At 45.0% G+C, this 16,786-nt stretch overlaps 1 protein-coding gene across 3 annotated transcripts in view; it reads left to right on the forward strand.

Annotated features, from left to right (window-relative positions):
* Nedd9 (neural precursor cell expressed, developmentally down-regulated 9) overlaps positions 1-16,786 on the forward strand; it is a 121,300-nt gene that overhangs the window by 80,335 nt on the left and 24,179 nt on the right. For 2 of the 3 annotated variants that reach the window (XM_076939134.1, XM_034510497.2), the window contains one exon: positions 11,459-11,902. In XM_076939134.1, the coding sequence (XP_076795249.1) occupies positions 11,459-11,902 (444 nt within the window). Of the gene's footprint in view, positions 1-10,351; positions 10,865-11,458; positions 11,903-16,786 lie in introns of those variants that run through there. The other variant, XM_034510498.2, reaches the window with a different exon arrangement.

The following is a 16,786-nucleotide window of genomic DNA, read 5'->3' on the forward strand; positions in this document are numbered from 1 at the left end:
ATTCTGCAGAAACATATATATAAGTGTATTTAAAAAAAAAATGGAGATTTGGCTGGGTTCTTCATAGAGAGTCGTAAGTAACTTCTAGTCATAAATAATAAACTCCTTTATATCTCTGTGCAGGCACAGGCATCGTTGGAAATAAAAGCAGGCTCATTTTGAAGTGTGGGCTTGTTTAGCACACCTGAGTGGAGGATTGAGTTTCAATTGTTCTTGCCTTCAACCTAGTCAGGTAGCTCCTTGCCTCATAGCCTGCAGCATCTTTTTCCTTCCTCCCGCCCTTCTTATTAAGATCTTAATTACAGATGCAACTTAGTTCATGGCTGAAGGGAAAGAATTTCCTTCTCTGAACTGTGCCTACTTTTGGTGTGGTGGGTATAATCATGATGAGATCATTTCTGGTTTATAGTCTTTAAGTGGAGGAGTTTTTCTTTTGCAGGGAGAAAGAATGTGGTTAAGACAGGATTCTCTGAGCTCAGCCCAGTGCACAGGTAGCTGCTCGTACCTCATAGAGCCTCGTTCTCCTGAAGGAATCAGAGCTTTTTACATGTGTAGTTTCATGAGCTCTCATAATTCTCCCAAGGGGAACTTGTGTATTATTCTGACTTTGCAGATGGGGAAACAGGCAGTTGTCATTAGTCTTAAGGATAAGGATGGAGCCTAGACTTTCCTAATATAGTTTAATGGCCATTTGCCTAGCCGGTAGAGGGCTGCTTTGTGCACCCAGCAGCAGCATCCCACATCTAGATTCCACTAACAGACGTGTATACACACACTGTTACAACCAAACTATATCTTTGAACATTGAAAATCCACTGGCTGGGCAAGGTATCTTCTACTCTAAATTACCATTCTATTTCTCCTGCCTGAAGTACAGAACTCCCCTCCTAGAAGTGTTTGCCATAATTTAATCATGACTGGGGTTGAGCTTAAAGTAACAGATCTTAACCCCAAACTAACTTCCTCCTATAGGGTTAGCCCTCATTTGTTCATGGGAATACCACAAAATACATAGAAGCATAAGGTCTCCCTCAAGCCAATTGTAAAGCCATCTCCAAGCCATCTCCATGACAACCACTTCTCCCAAGTCTGGATCCATCCCTGAGTATATACAGAGTGTTGGAGTATGTGTCTAGACTCCAGCATTAAAGCAAGCTATTTGTTCTCAGTAACAAACTGAGGTGCTATAGCTTTGAAAATCTTTCTGACCACTGTTCGGTGGCAACGCTGATGGTGTGTGAGTGTAGATGCCTCTTAGCCAAGGGTGTGGATCTAAGTTTTAAAACTCTTTGAAGAGCTCACAGGATAAGTGGATAATAACAGCAAAGCAATAAACCCAGATCAAGTGACTTGGGGGAAGGGTTTCATGTTCACGTGGGTGTGGATGTGTGTGGAGGTTAGAGTCCAACATCACGGGTCCTGTTCCTTTAGGCATTATCAACCTTGCTTTTATTTAATTCAAAGTCTCTTACAGCCTAGAACTTACCAGTCAGGCTAGACTGATTGGCCAGCAAGCTCCAAGTGTCTACCTGTCTTTAGTTCTTCAATAGCAAGTAAGTTATGGCCAGCATTTCTTCACATGTGTTCTGGGGTTTGAACTCAGGTCCTCATGCTTGCAAGGTGAACAATATACAAACTGAGCTCTCTCCCTACCTCCTTTTAAGTAACTTCTGAAAGAGCCCCTGCAAAGGGTGAAATCTCAGTTTCACCAAATGGCCTCTGACAAGGATGGTGGTGGTGGTGGTGGCAGTGGTGGTGGTGGTGGGGGCAGTGGTGATGGTGTATTTGAATTAATATTTTTAAAGTGTAACCTTAGGTTCATATTTTGGTATAGGAAGGTAAAGACGTGAAAATATAAAAATAAGAGGCTCTTTTCACACTTTTAAACTTTATAAATGTGACAGCTTGTACATTTTGGTTTTTGAGATGTGGTATCATTTTTTTGGAAATACACTATAACTGAGTGGATCGGAATCTCCTGTTCCTGTTTAACTAAGTCCTCACTTCTCTTCTCCTAGTACCTGAATGTTAGCAGATTTGTCTAGACAGGCCGTCAGATATGATCCAGTGCCAGCATTGTAATGCTGGCTGAAATCCAAAAGGTTGTTTTATTGTTAATAAAATCTATCTTTTGGGTGAGTGGGTGTCAAGACTTCATCATTATATGGCGCCTGTCAGATTTATCTAGGGACAGAACCCTAAAAGGAGTTCATGCTTGCCCCCATGTTTTTTGATCCTTTGCCAATACACTATATTGGAAATCATCAAAACCAGGCAACTTGGGATGAATGCTTATAAATCCCAAGGCTTAGCAGTAGCAGTTCTAAATTCTTAAATGGAGCAATCTGAGGAGGGGCATCCTGGTGTTGGGGAGAGATTTAGAGGGGGATGATAGCCTGTGGTCTGTGGCTCTGCTGTTAATCTAATCTGTGACCTTCTGGCTGTAAAACAAAGACAGCTACTGTAGTCAGTTCTGGTCAAGCTATGGATGACTAGGTTGAAATTATGCAGAGGAACTCATGTGTATTTATCTTCTGCAAGTCCTTGGTGCCACCTAAGTATAGCTCAAAGGCTGTGGGCAAATTGAAAATTAAACTCTTAAGACTGGTAGATACCTATGCTATTATGTAGTATAGAATAGAGATATATAATACATAATAGAGGTAACAATATTATCACCCTTATTTTTTAAAAAAATAAGTTTTTTTTTTTTTTCTTGAACGCTGTCAGCAGCCAAATTTATCTTCCATCATGAACTGGGACATTCTAAAGTCACACATATACTACCATATCTACCTATCTCTGATGTGTCTTATATAGACAAAAGATTTCTGCTGTGTTCTGGGCTTGCTTTGAAAACAGGTCTCATCATAAAACCGTTCTGTCCTCAATATTGTTTATTAATCTTTTATATTCTAGTTTGCTTTAGTGTGTGTGCCTGTGTAGAGCATGTTTGTGGAGCTCAGAGGAGAACTTTCACAAGTTGACTCTGCTTCCACTATAGCTTCTAAGGCTAGAATTCTGGTTGTCAGTCTTGCTTGGCAGGTGCTTTGACCCCTGAGCTGTCTTGCCAGGCCTTCCATCAGTCCCATATTATATGAGAATTGATGATAGCCATTGTGATCCAGGGAAGAAGTGGAGTGAACATTATAAGAAACATTCTAGTATCCTAGATACGCTGTCTAGATCATGAGGTGAAAACGTAATGAGCCTAAAACTTCTTTCTGGGATCCATATATTGAACACTAAAGTCTTAGATGTCCTCATCTCCTTCAAGGAGAACCATCAATTTGGCTTATAAATTATTAAAAGAATATTGGGTTACAGATTACTCATCAAACAGGGATAGACCGGTGTTACCGATTCATAGACCTGGGAGCTTTGTGGGCACTCATACACACAGGAAATATTAATGTTGTCCCGTGCCTTGTCAAAAAATACCTGCTGGAACCTAGTATTTACTATCATACATATTAAAGCATTTCTCAGTAGGAAATGCTCTTAAAACAGAATCTGATGATCAGTCTGGGTCACAACACCGGCAGCAAAGTGGACGGTGTGAAGATTCACAAAGGGTCTAGATGATTTGAAGAAGCTTTCCTGGTTAATAAAAGCACTTTCTAGAAAATAAAAACCATGGGTGGACACGAGGTCTGCTGGCTAAGAGTATTCTTTAGATGGGAATGTTGAATAAGCCTCCCCCAGTGATCAGAAGCAGGAAGGGCAGTCCAAGGCGTAGGAGCCTGGGAGAGCCTTTTTGTGAGCTGCTCCCAGTCATCTAGTGGAGGTGAGCGGTAAAGCACTGACCTACGATGACTCGGAAAACATCCACTGCCTTCTAACTCCTGCACCCCAAAATATCACACCTGCTACGTAATAATACCTAGAGGTTTTAAATAAAAAAATAATATTCCATATCTTCACATGCAAGAACAGAAGTGTGAGCCATCCTTTCAAGAATCGAACTCTTGATACCCGTAAACATCCATGCTCTCGGACCATGGCTGCTTTCCTTAGGGAAGACTACCCTTCCAACACACACACACACACACACACAATATCAAAGGTGCCTATGAGAGGCAGGAGGGGAAATGTAATCAAAATGCTAGGACTACTCTCTGACCAGAGCTGATTTTTGTCAACAGAAACAGAGGCACAAGAGCCTTTTTTTCTCTTTGTCAAGTGTGCCCCAAGTCTGACCCTGGCCACGTTCATTTCTCAGCAGCTTCCTTTAGGCACTGATTTTTTTGATGATGGCCATTTCCTCTAGTGAGTCTGTTTCTCAGGATCTGGTCTCTGAGTGCCTGTTTGTGCACGCGTGCATGCATGCATGTGTGCGTGCGTGCGTGTGCTGGAGTCCGCCAGAGACCTGGGCTAACGTGTGGGGGGTTGGGCACAGGAAAGTCTTGTCATCAAGAATGAGGCAGCCCTGGAGCTTTGGCAGGTTCTCCTGCATAAATATAGAATGAAGTAAAAAAAAAAAATAATAATAATGAGAGGAAGCCGAGCCATTGATGATGCTATCGGTCACAGTGAGTGACACGCCAGCCATTGTGTCTCATTTCTCTTCAAAGAACAGCATGAATGGTCATGGAAATTCCACGTCACACCTCTCTATATTGGGAGAAGCAGATAATTTCCCTGGCAGTAGAAGTAATAAGCTTTCTTGACATTTTGGTAGCAGTGGGGGGAAAATAGAGTGGGGGAGGGAAGAGGGTAAAAGTTGTCATGTGGCCGTGGCTCTCCGTACAGCCAGGTTTATTTTGCTTTCTTATTTCCCCACTCCTGGGCCATAGCTTGACAACCCAAAACAGCAGAGGCAAACTTTCTGGTGAAGTATGTGAATGGCACTCTTGTCACCTAGCAGACTCAGAATGCGGGAGGCTGTTTAAAGAGACCATTGTATTCCATGTTGCTGGGATGGTCAGTTCCTCTTGGCCTTCCTGTTTGCTCAGTAGTTGCGAACACACCAGTCTGGTGGGGTGGGGGTGGCTCCCCCATCTGCGTCATTGTCCTGTTTAAATAGGGAGGGGCTGGCACTCTCCTACTGTCTGTCTCCCTTATTCTCAGGCTGTCAGGACTGAGCGACTGGGACACATGGTTAGGCTTTGCTTTGGATGTTCTTTCTGCACCTCCATCTGAATTGTTTTAACTAAACATCTTGCTAAATTCTCAAGAAAAACAATTCCACTCTCCATTCTGAGAACCAGCAATACAGAAGCCAGAACCCACCTCAACTGACCAAATTATGAGTGTGCATTTTTGTTTCCAACACTGGGCTCACATTATGGAAATGAAGAAGGAGTCAGGCAGAGCAGCTCTGAACTTAAGTTCACAGCCTGGGATGGGGTGATGCAAACCCTGCTATAAGGAAACCGCAAACTGGAAAGACAGCTCGGCAGGTAAAGGTGTTTGTCCCCAAGCAAGCCTACCAACCCGGGTTTGATCCCTGAGACCCATGTGGTGGAAGGAAAGAACCAACTCCTGAGAATTATCCTCTGACGTCCACATACATGTGCACACATGTACTGAACAGCGCAGTCACAAAGACACAGCGTGACAGACAAGTAGGGGAAGTGAACAGATGGATTTTGTAAAGACAGTTATTCTGTTTATATGGAAGGTGGGTTCTAAGCAGGGAAGAGACTTAATGGATTGGGAAATGTCATTCCAGGAATACAGAATAAACAAAGAACCAGTTGTTGCTAAGCTCCACACCTGGGGAGGCAGGGAGGCAGGATATGGAGTCTTTTACAATTCCAGCCAGGTTGTGAAGAGTATACAAACCTCAAGCTCCCTACTTGGGCAGCTGACTGCATACTGTGCTGACCAAGAGAAGTAAAAGAACAGAAAAGGGTCTCTCGTTTGGTGGGCTTGAGATCAAGATGCCCTATTAGTCAGAGACGTGCCTAAGACTCGGAGTACAGAGTGTCTGGTCTGTACTGCAGATCTGGGTAATGCCCACATTTATTTGTCATTACCTGGGTGCCATTTCACTTAGACCAATGGGATGGGTAGAGGACAAGTTGCAGAAGAGAGGTGCTCTGTGACCATGACTACTGAAGAGATGAGGGGGAAATGGCCTATGGATGGAGAAAGAGATTGAGTGGTCTACAGAAGAGGTGGAACCAGGATGCTGGGTCTTACAAGCATGGGAGTGAATTTCTCCCATGAAATGAAGTGGATTTCTGGAAACCTTGAGGTGGAAATAACAAACATGGTCCCTTCAGATGGGATTCATAAACACTGATACCCAATCTCCATTAGAGTTTTTAGGGCAGAAGCCCTGAGCCCTGGCAGCCTTAACAAGCTAGGGTTGGCTACCTGTCTTCCCTCCACCAATTCAAGAGCTAAGTAATTGCTCAGTTCTCAAGAAAAACAATTCTACTCTCCCTGCAGAGAACTAGAGATAAAGAGGTCAAAAATCCCTTCGACTTAATGGGTGTGTGGGTTTTATTTCAGACACGACTCACAGTTTGGAAATAGAAACAGGAGTCAGGCCCAGTTAGTGAAACTTGGAAAGAGATTTATTCAACATGGCCACATTGGAGAAAAAATAAAAGGGTCCAGTGATCCCCAAGCCCCTCTTCTAGGGCACTGGCATGGGACTGAAATGCCAACAGAGTCTGCCATGTTGGGGCCCTGTCTATCAACTGCTCTATCATGGTTTGTCCCCAGTCTCCCCTGTAAGACCGTCTGACAACTCGGTAACCATGAAACTGTGAAATCTCTACCTGGGAGACAAGCTCCTCTGACTGGCTCCAGTTGTTAGCCTTTCCCTTCCCCCAGCATGAGATTCCTGGGGAAATTCCAATGTCTTAGGGTCCACTATCTCAAAAGTCTGCTAGCTAAAAAGAAGGGCACAAGTGTGGCCTTAGAATATCATTGTCCCTCCTCCCAGGAGCCTGGAAACAGGAGGCCTAGCTCCCCCCACCCACCCCCCAGTCCTAAGGTCTTCTTGCCAGGTGACTTTGCAAATCATTAACTTTTTGAACCTCCCTTTTCTTAGTTGTCAAGTGGAAGAGTTGGACTCTTAACTTCTTGAAGCTCCTTCTGGCTTTCAAGTTCTGCACCCTGCCCCAACCAGACTCTGCCTTTGTAACCGCCAATCTGTGGCAGCTTGGCATCCAGCTGGGTGTAGAATTACCGATCTTATCTCTCCTTGATTTGTTTCTGTGTTGGCTTTCCCTCTCCTAGAGATAAATATCCAAGGGGCTGGAGGTTGAGAAAGAGTAGATCTTGGATAGACAACTTCTAGCCTCTCTGGTGTTTTCTTAGATGTTCAGATAAGAGCTTCTGACTCTGGGGCCTCAGGGAATCACAGCTTTCCTATAAAGGAGAGACCACCTCTCAACCACTCCCCAGCCCCTACCACCTCCCAACCCTCCTCCCCCTAGCACACACACACACTTTTGCAGCAGGAATTAACTCTTGATTGGCTTTCTCATGAAAGGTCCTTTGGAGATAGGACCCTATGTTCTGGCTTTTATCTTTTTTACTGGACCATTGCCCTCTCGCCAAGTAAACACACAGAAACCATGCCTCTTATCCAAGACTTTCTAAATTTTCTTTTATTTTTCCATGTGTGATGGGAGTTTTGTCTGCATGTATATCTGTGCACTGCCTTCATTCCTAGTGTCATCAGAAGCCAAAAGGGCACTGGATCCCCTGGAACTGGGGTTACAGATGGTTGTGAGCTGCCATGTGGGAGCTGGGAATTGAACCCAGGTCTTCTGGAAAAGAAGCAAGAGTTCTTAACCACTGAGTCATTTCTCCAGCCCTAGGATCACGTCTTGATTAATAATCGAAAAGAAGGAAATAGGTAGAAAGCCTAAAGTCAAGCACTACCCAGAGAATGAAATAAACACCCACAATGGCTTGTGTAGTGTCCGTCAGTGCATACATATGTACTTGAAGTCACTTATTTAATTCTTGTGACAAACTCACAATTGTACCGAGCCTCAACCTTGTTCTTGCCCTAGGGATGAGGAGGGTAGGATGTCCAAGGAACACATTTGGGACTGCAAACCCCATTGAGTACATTTATTCCATAAAATGGGATGAAGGTAAGGTTCCCCTCAGAACCTTCTGGTATGCTGGAATGGAGCCCAGCCCAGGCACTGATGGGAAAGCTAAGCTAGCATCCTGGAAAGGGGAGTCAATCCAGTAAACCCGAATTCTGTGTCCAGCTCTGATACACAGATGTGGCCCTTGGGGGAAACAATGACTTGACCTCACCAGATGTAAGGTCTTCATCTTCAAAACAGAGCTATAGATTCACAAGCTGGTAGGCTCTCTATAGCCATAGGTAGCTACAATGGGCTGTTTAGGAGAATGACTATCTACATCATCTGTCTTTAGACTGAATAGAAGTCAAAGAACTCAATCTTATTTAGTCAAGGCTGATATCTACCAGGGTATGAATGGATGTCAGCCTAGCCCCGGGGGCGCGGGTGGGGCATTGAGGGGTCCTTGCCCACCAACAACTAGGTCAAGTTCATTCTAAATCCCATTCTCTGTCTGCTGTGAGAAGACTGGAGAGATATTGTAGACAAGAGGGCAGGAGACTTCACCAGATGTGCCCACTTTTGCATGATTAGGGGGACTCTGGGGTTAGCCTAGGAACTTCCCTTAGGCTCATGTGCAGACATGAGCCTGCTGCTTACCAGGCGGTGGGAAGGTCACGGGGACAGAAGACAAAGCATATCTAGCAGACTCACCCGGGGATTTGTAGCTTCGTCTAATCAAGCGTGGCGCAACGCTCCACTCAGATCCTCATGGCGTTCCAGGACCTGGAAGAGGCCCAACAGCAAATGCCTCCAGCTGATTGCGGTTGATTGAGCTGCAGTTCTTTGCCTGTCTGCTGTCTTCTCTTGCTCCTCTTTCTTTTCTTTGAAGCCAATTTGATTGCACAGCGATCAGCCCTCTGCTCCCCCAGGGCTGCTTCCAACTCCATCCCTTCTGATTCCATCTAGGGGCTTGCTTCCCAAGCATTCCCAGTTCTTGAAGGGGCCCAGAGCAGAGTCCGAAGCTCCCTCCAAGCTCTAAAATGGGAAGCCTGTGGAGTCCGCTTCCTGAGGTTATTTGGTACAAAGGACCAGAGCCTTGTCCTCTTTAAACCTATGGCCCCTTTTTACAGGGGTAGAACACCCAAAGGATGGGGAGAAACAGAGATCTTAGCATCCTGGCACATTCTTCAATGGCTCTAAAAACTAAGCAAGCATGTGGCCTGACTTTCTCATTGTATATGTGAGGTTTTCATCGTTAGAAGGAACCCAGTGCTTCCTAGGATGCAGCTGCTAAGTAAAACCTTCACCTGAAACAAAAGCTCTGAATTCCCTTCCTTCTGATCTCAGACAGATCATTCGTTCATATCTCCCAGTGAGTTCAGCTCTATCCTAAGTTCCCTGGGGGACGGATATTTGTGGCTCTAATCTCTCTTCCTTAAATTATGTATTCACGATAAAAGATGATTGGCTATCTGCAGAGGTATGTATCTGTAGTAGTCCTAGCACTTAGGAGGCCGAGGCAGGAGGATTTCTTATGTCTAGCCTGCCTGGACAGCTGGACAGTATAGTGTGTGTGTGTGTGTGTGTGTGTGTGTGTGTGTGTACATATATATTTAAAGTACATATCTTTAAAGAAAAAGAAGACTTGGGAGTAGTTGACCAAGACACAGTGGAAACATACACCATGGTTTATATGGTTTAGTGGGGTTTGCCCTTTTGTTTTTTGTTTTGTTTGTTTTTCAGTCAGAGACAGAGGGAAGAAGGGAGGGAGGAAGGGAGAGAGAGAGAAAGAGAGAGAGAAGTTAATTGGGTAGTGTGATATGAGAAGGATCTAAGAAAACTTGGAGGAGGGCAAAAAACTGAACAAAATACATTGTATGAAAAAATTAAAAATAATTTAAAACATAATGAAAATAAAATAAATTTTATATCACTTCAAAAACCAAAAAGCAGTGGGTCTGGACTTCCTCCAACCTCCTGACCAGAAGCAGATCCCTCCTCCCAAACACAGCCACTCCACAGAAGAGCGCGATGAACACTGCGAGTCTTGTGGTTTCAGGCAGAGTCCAGGGGTGGGGGGTTGGGGGGGGAATGATTAATACATGTCCGTCTTAAAGAAATGAAAAGCATGAGACTGGGAGATGAAGTCCACATTTCTGGAGAGGAAAGTGGGGGCAAGAGTCCAAAGAAAAGCAGCCCCAAAGTCCACAAATATGCGATGGTGTGAAATAAAGTCACAAGCATGCTCGGTCCAAGCAGCAGCCCTTTGCTCCATAAGTGATCCCTCACCGCAGTGACACTAAGTGCATCCAGACGCTTAAGTGACACATGAGAGGGGTCACATTTAGTTTTTCCGAAGCTTGCGATGGGTTCCCTATGTTCCCCCAACTTGTCTGCACTCTGGGAAGGGGCAGACATGTGGGACTGGCTGCCAGTGTGCTGGGAATCTTCAGAGCCTTTGAAAGCCTTCCAGGAATGTCAGTGCAGACTGCCTGCCCACTCTCTGCTCAATGCCTACTTTAGCTGTCGGCTGAGGACTGAATGTGCCAGACAGGCCTTCATACAAAGACAGAGAGTGTTCTGAGCCCGTGAAAGGAAGGCACGGCCTTTCAGATGTGAATGGCGAGATTTAAGTAGGTAACTACGAGTCTGGGAAAAGGAAGGGCTCTCAGAGAGGTGTGAGGGAGACCCAGCCTATGGCCGAACGAATTCCAGGTACCTGTACGCTGTGGGATCTGGTGAGACAGACTACCATCAATCACACTGTGTCCCTGCTTGATTACCATAGGGTAGCCCTGTGCTTTCAAGTGCAGATTCTTCCTGCATCCAAGACCTCCTTAATCATAAAAGAGACGGTAAGCTCTGCCAGGCACAGTTATGTGTACCTCTATTTACATTGCAATGCTGAATACAATTTCTGTTTGTAGTATGTGTCATTTAGAATTTTTTTTGACTTTTTTTTTTGCCTAGAATATATGAAAGCATTGTGGTACTTGAGCAGCGCTTTCTCTTTTCTTTCCTTTCTTTTCACTTCTTTTCTTGTCTTTTTTAGCATTGAGGACAGTTCACTGTGGTGCGTGATAAGCTTGGAACATTTTTCCCATCCAGCTGACTTCGAAAAGTTAGAAAAATGCTTTGCCCAGTGACCCCTTCCTAACTCGTTAGCAATGCTAGCCCAGCTTCTTGGCAAAGTACCCACCACTGGAGGGAAATCTCTTCTGGGGTTTTGAGTTTTTCTGATGAGTCCGTCTGATGTCACTGGTGGAAGACACAGTGTAGCTGTATCTGTCTTTTGTCTAAACCATCTGTGCTCCTTCTTGTAGGCTATTGTTCATATTTTTTTCTCTTTTTCCAGGAACTGTCCCTGTCCCTAAAAGTATGGGCTGTATAAGTGCCAAAGAGACAGACCTACCATTCTAACGCTGTTTCCTCTCTCCTTCCTTTCCTAGAATCTTATGGCGAGGGCCTTATATGACAATGTCCCTGAGTGTGCTGAGGAGCTGGCCTTCCGCAAGGGAGACATCTTGACTGTCATAGAGCAGAACACAGGAGGACTTGAGGGATGGTGGCTATGTTCCCTCCATGGTCGTCAAGGCATTGTCCCAGGTAACCGGGTGAAACTCCTGATTGGTCCAGTACAAGAGACCTCCAGTCATGAGCAGCCTACTCCTGGACCTATGCATCAAACCTTTGGCCAACAGAAACTCTACCAAGTGCCAAATTCCCAGGCAGCCTCTCGTGACACCGTCTACCAAGTGCCACCCTCCTACCAGAATCAGGGAATTTACCAAGTGCCCACTGGCCATGGTACTCCAGAGCAAGATGTGTATCAGGTGCCGCCATCAGTTCAGAGGAACGTTGGAGGTACTAATGGACCCCATCTAGGCAAAAAGGTACGTGATGAACTAGATTTTTGTTCCTTCTTTTATGCCACTCATTGTATTTAGATTAATAGAGGCAATCCCCTGAAAATAATTAGAAAGTGCCTCATAGCAAACATATTAAATGGCTTACCCCAGATAATATTATTGCATCAAATTTTCATCAATCAGTCAACAGCAATTTTTATTTTGAGACAGAGTCTCATTGTGTACATCCCAGGCTGTTTTTGAACTTGAGATGCTCTTGCCTCAGACTCCTGAGTGCTGGGATTACAGGCATGCGTTACCATACCAGCAACAAAACTTCCTTGAATTACCATGTGCCAACGCCAACGTACTATTGACTGACAGCCAGTACAAATGGTATTTCGTTCTGGATCAGACTTGAGCATACAATCGTGTCTCTTCAGTTGGGTGATGAGTCTGCTAGACCTGGATCCTGTGTGTAAATGGTTTGTAGTCTTATCAACCTCTTCCTTGAGTAGTGTAGCCCCTGTCATTACTCAAGCGTGGATCCTTCTCCCCTGGCCAAGAGCTAAGTCATGAATCAGTAGTCTGGCTGGAAAAGAATCAAAGGAAAGTAGAGGAAGTCAAAAGGTTGAAAATATATCCCATCTACGAGCTCGTTCCTTAGAGCTTTGGGCTTAAAGATTGATTTATTCAAAATACACAGATACTAGTGGGCTTAGATTGGATCCATTTCTTGTAGTAATGTCCAACTAGAAGGCAAAAACAGCAGAGCTTGAATATTTAGGAAAATGTCAAGTTTTTTAAAAAAATACAAGAAACATATAAGGTATTCATCAGATTTTCATCACTATTACTGAATCCTTAAGACAGCTACCTTCATAAAGAGAGAACATTTTTTTGGTTAATCTCTCAGTTTCGGTAGTCCCAGAGCCTGCCTCTGGCATTAGCTCAATTGTGGCAAAGGCCAGCTGTCATCACATCTTTTCTGGGGGCACTCTCCTGATCACCTCAGACCTGCCATCTGCACCTGTCTCTCAGAGGTGCTCCTGTCTCTCACCCTGGAGAGCTAGCCTTTAATAACAAGAGATTGAGGGGGCTGGGGGGAGAATACTCAGACCATCCCCAAACCACATGGCTAGGGAGCACCACGTGGCTAGGGAGCACCACGTGGCTAGGGACTACCACGTGGCTAGGGACTACTACATGTTAGCGTCTCAACCCAGAACAATTTGAGATGAGTAGAAACGCATTCATTAAACAGTGAATATTGAGCACCTTTTGTGGTTTTGATATTTGTGATACAGTGGTAAAATAAAGACTAAACAGAGCTCTCAGAACTCTTACAAGGCAATGAGGGAAACAGTACAATACCAGGTCAGGTGGGTGTGTGTACCGGGATGAGAATCCTGACACTGACTTACAGGGCAGTGGCCAAGTCTCCAATGATGATTTTTGTGCCCATTAAGAGGGAGGGATTTCCTCTTTCATTTGTCAAAAAGTTCCAATGGCTCCTTCAAGACTTGCTAGTAAGAATAGACTAATTTTATACAATATTTTATACAAATATCTCCAGATTACAAGAGTAAAGATAAAGTTAGGTACTAGAAAGAGTTTGAGAGCCTATAGGCAAAAAAATATAGATGGATTTACAAATCTTTGTTATGTCAAATAATATTTGCTTACATGATACTTTTTTCTAAGTAAGTCTTTTTTAAAAAGATCTGTCACTTTTATTTTATGTTTATGAGTGTATTGCCTGTGTATATGTATGTGCACCACATAGATGCCTGGTACCCAGGAAAGCCAGAAGAGGGAGTTGGGTTCCCTGGAACCAAAGTTAAGGACAGTTGTAAGCCACCTGCGTGGCTTCTGTAAGAAAAAAATGTTCTTAACCAATGAGCCATCTCTCCAGCCCCTGGGACCTCTATTTTCTTTATTCTCTATTTTCTTTTTTAAAGGGGCCAGGGGAAGAAAGATTTACTTTTGCATTCCTCAACAATGAATTCATTTTCTAATCATGTATTATACATATGTGTGTTTTCACAAAACACATCTCAAGGGCATGTGTTCCAAGCTGTGTCTGATAGGAGAAATTCTCTAAGAAGTGGTGAAGGGCTTTTCTACTTAAGTTCATTCCCCCAGGACAGGGATCCTGGCTACAGGCCATCCACAGAGCATGTGACCTTGCAGAGCCCTTCTCGCCCCGGTGACTTCAGCTCCAGAGGGAACGCCAAGCCTGGCCTCCGTCCCCAGAGAGGAAAAGAACAGTTGAAAGGTGTAGCTATAAATAAGTAACTCTCATTCTTAGTCTCGGTTGCTTGAGAATCTTAAAAATAGAGCTCCCTAGTCTGAGCTGGTTCGAGGCAGACAGAGGAGGCCAGTACAGGAAATGCTTGGCTGAAAGGTAGAGGGACCTCACTCTCATCATAGTTTATTTTGGCAGGAAGGTGACATGTTTTCCTTTTCAGGCTCAACCTTTTCGGTTCCATGTCTGGGAAGCCTGATGCTTCAGACCCCCCCCCCCCTTGCTTGTGTTATAGCTGATGGCAGCCTTCCCCTTGGCTCTCTCCTGGTCTCCATTGATGTCAGGGGGTGATGACCTTAGGTGGCTCAGGTCCCTCCACATACTATTTCTGTGACTTCTGCACCTCAGAGCCTTCTGTGTTTAGTGAAGGGCAGGCAAGGCCTGCAGTAGTGAGTGAGCCACCCTCTAACAACCCTTGCCAGCCCTTATGCAGTGCAGACCAAGCAAGACACATTACCTGAAGCTTGCACAGTTGGTGGGTCTGGCTGGTATGGACTAAAGATGGAAAGGACAGGAAAGGTGACCCTAGCCCTTCCCTGCCATGCACCAGGGTCCTCTATAACAAACCCCATGAGTGAGTCTTGGCGCTTTTGAGATTTCAGGTGTCCTGCCTCTGGTCCCCTCTTCCTTTTCTTTCCCTCCCTCATTCACTGCTTTTCTTCCTTCTCCTTTGTCCTCTCCTCCTCTCCCTTCCTCTCCCCATCTCTCCTTGCTTTCACCCCCTCACTTCCCCACACTCTCCTCTCCTTCTTGCTCACCCACCTTCCTCCCTTCCTTTCCCACTTCCCTTTCTGATTTCCTCCGTTTCCTTCTTTCTTTCTTTCCCCTCTCTTCTCTCTCCCTCCTTTCCTTATCTCTCCTTTCTTCCTTGTTAAATTTTCTTTCCTGATGGAGGCAGCAGCAATGGTCACCTGTTACATGATTATAGCCTCCCAGGCAGTCGTAACTGCTTTAAGAATTTGGCCACCATCCCCCTTGCTGTAGTAACTCCCAGTGGACAGGAATCCTAATGACTTAAGTCAGACCCCAATTTCAGTGGCCAAGAGACCAGATGTGGGTTTTGTCAGTAGTTATTGTTTCTCATCTTAGAAGTTTTACTGGCTTGCTAAATGACTAACTCTTCTAATTCCTGTCTGTAAATAGTGACAAACTAAGGCCTGTACGACTGTTCCTAGTAGTTCTAGCTATGGCTTTTAAATGCTGTCTAAGAAAAATGAGGACCCTGTGGAAACTTGTTCTGAGCTTGAAGAATTTAACGAGGTAGTCACCCAGAGAGGAAGGGACTTTAGGTCAGCTGTGGCTTCCCAAGCCCACCTCATAGCCCTTCCTTCTGTAGGTCTAAGAGAGGAGGCACAGGAACCCACATTTCTCAAACTCTTTACATAGGCCAGCAGGAGGTGGCCCAGGACTACTCATAGAGAAACACTAAAGAGGTACAATGGCCGGTTTGGATGTGTTCCAGTCTGACTGTGATCGGGACTTTCCATAGTTCGGAACTCTCCCATGTTGTTTCAGTGTGGACTTCAAACATTTCATCCGCCCCTGTGTCCTAATGAATCACTTTTTTTTTTTTTAATGACAGCATAAATTCTGCCTTCTTCCTTGCCTTTCTGCTCTTCTGGAAACTCCAGCCTCCACCCCTCCACCCCCTCACTCCCCCCCCCCCCCCGCACCCCATCCATATTAACTGGACAGCCAGAATTAGCTGCCTGCAGGGTGCGGATGGGGATCACACACACTCTCTCTGTGAACCAGAGAGACCAGGATCCCTGTGGACAGAGCAAGGATTCAGTTAGTCTGGCTCCTACCACAGCTCTGTGGCTTCGTGTGCCCAGCAAATTACAGGTGTCCTCTCAGACCCTGCCCCTTTGCTCGTGGAGTGGGAATAAGCCTGTTCTCCACAAAAGGCTATTGGGAAAATGAAGCCGACTCGTAGGCAGAAAGCGCCTGTATCATGCTTACCATTGTGGGACAGTTCTCTCTCTTGCCTTTCTTGCCTTTCTCCTTTCTCAGAGTTTTGTTTGGGGTTGGGTTTTGTTTGTTTTAGACAAAGTCTCAAGTGACCCCAGCTGGCCTCATACTCCCTAAGTAGCTGATAATGACCTTGAGATTCTGATCCTCCCCCATGCTGGGATAACAGGTGTCTGAGCCCATGCCCGGCTTTGAAAGTTCATGTGGACTCTATGGACCTTGTATGTTCCTCAGTATATGCTAAATATATACATACTTCATTCTCAGCAAATGCGCTGAGCCCTTTGAGCGTGCAGGTCTCTCCCTGGCCCTTTAAGAATTCTGGAAAGAGTGGTAAAGAATCAAAGTGATCTGGAAACCTCACACAGGGACACCTTTGCTTAGTCTCATTGGTCTTCAGTCTGGGTTTTATGTGCAGGGCTGTTTCATGCATCAGGCATTACGGGCCGAGTGCCCAGGGCCTGTGCAAAAGTTTGAAAGCTGAATAAAAGCAAACGAAAACCTCGAGCCACAGAGTATGAAGCATAAGTATGAAGCAGAATAGAAATTAATCAACAACATAGGCAAATGCGTATGGAGGAGCCTCACGCAGGGCTCATCAATCATATGTGGGGTTCAAGACAAGTCCATTCCATTTGGAAAAGAGTTTG

The sequence above is a fragment of the Arvicanthis niloticus genome, chromosome 8 (assembly GCF_011762505.2).
Source record: "Arvicanthis niloticus isolate mArvNil1 chromosome 8, mArvNil1.pat.X, whole genome shotgun sequence".
In the NCBI taxonomy this organism is placed as follows: domain Eukaryota; kingdom Metazoa; phylum Chordata; class Mammalia; order Rodentia; family Muridae; genus Arvicanthis; species Arvicanthis niloticus.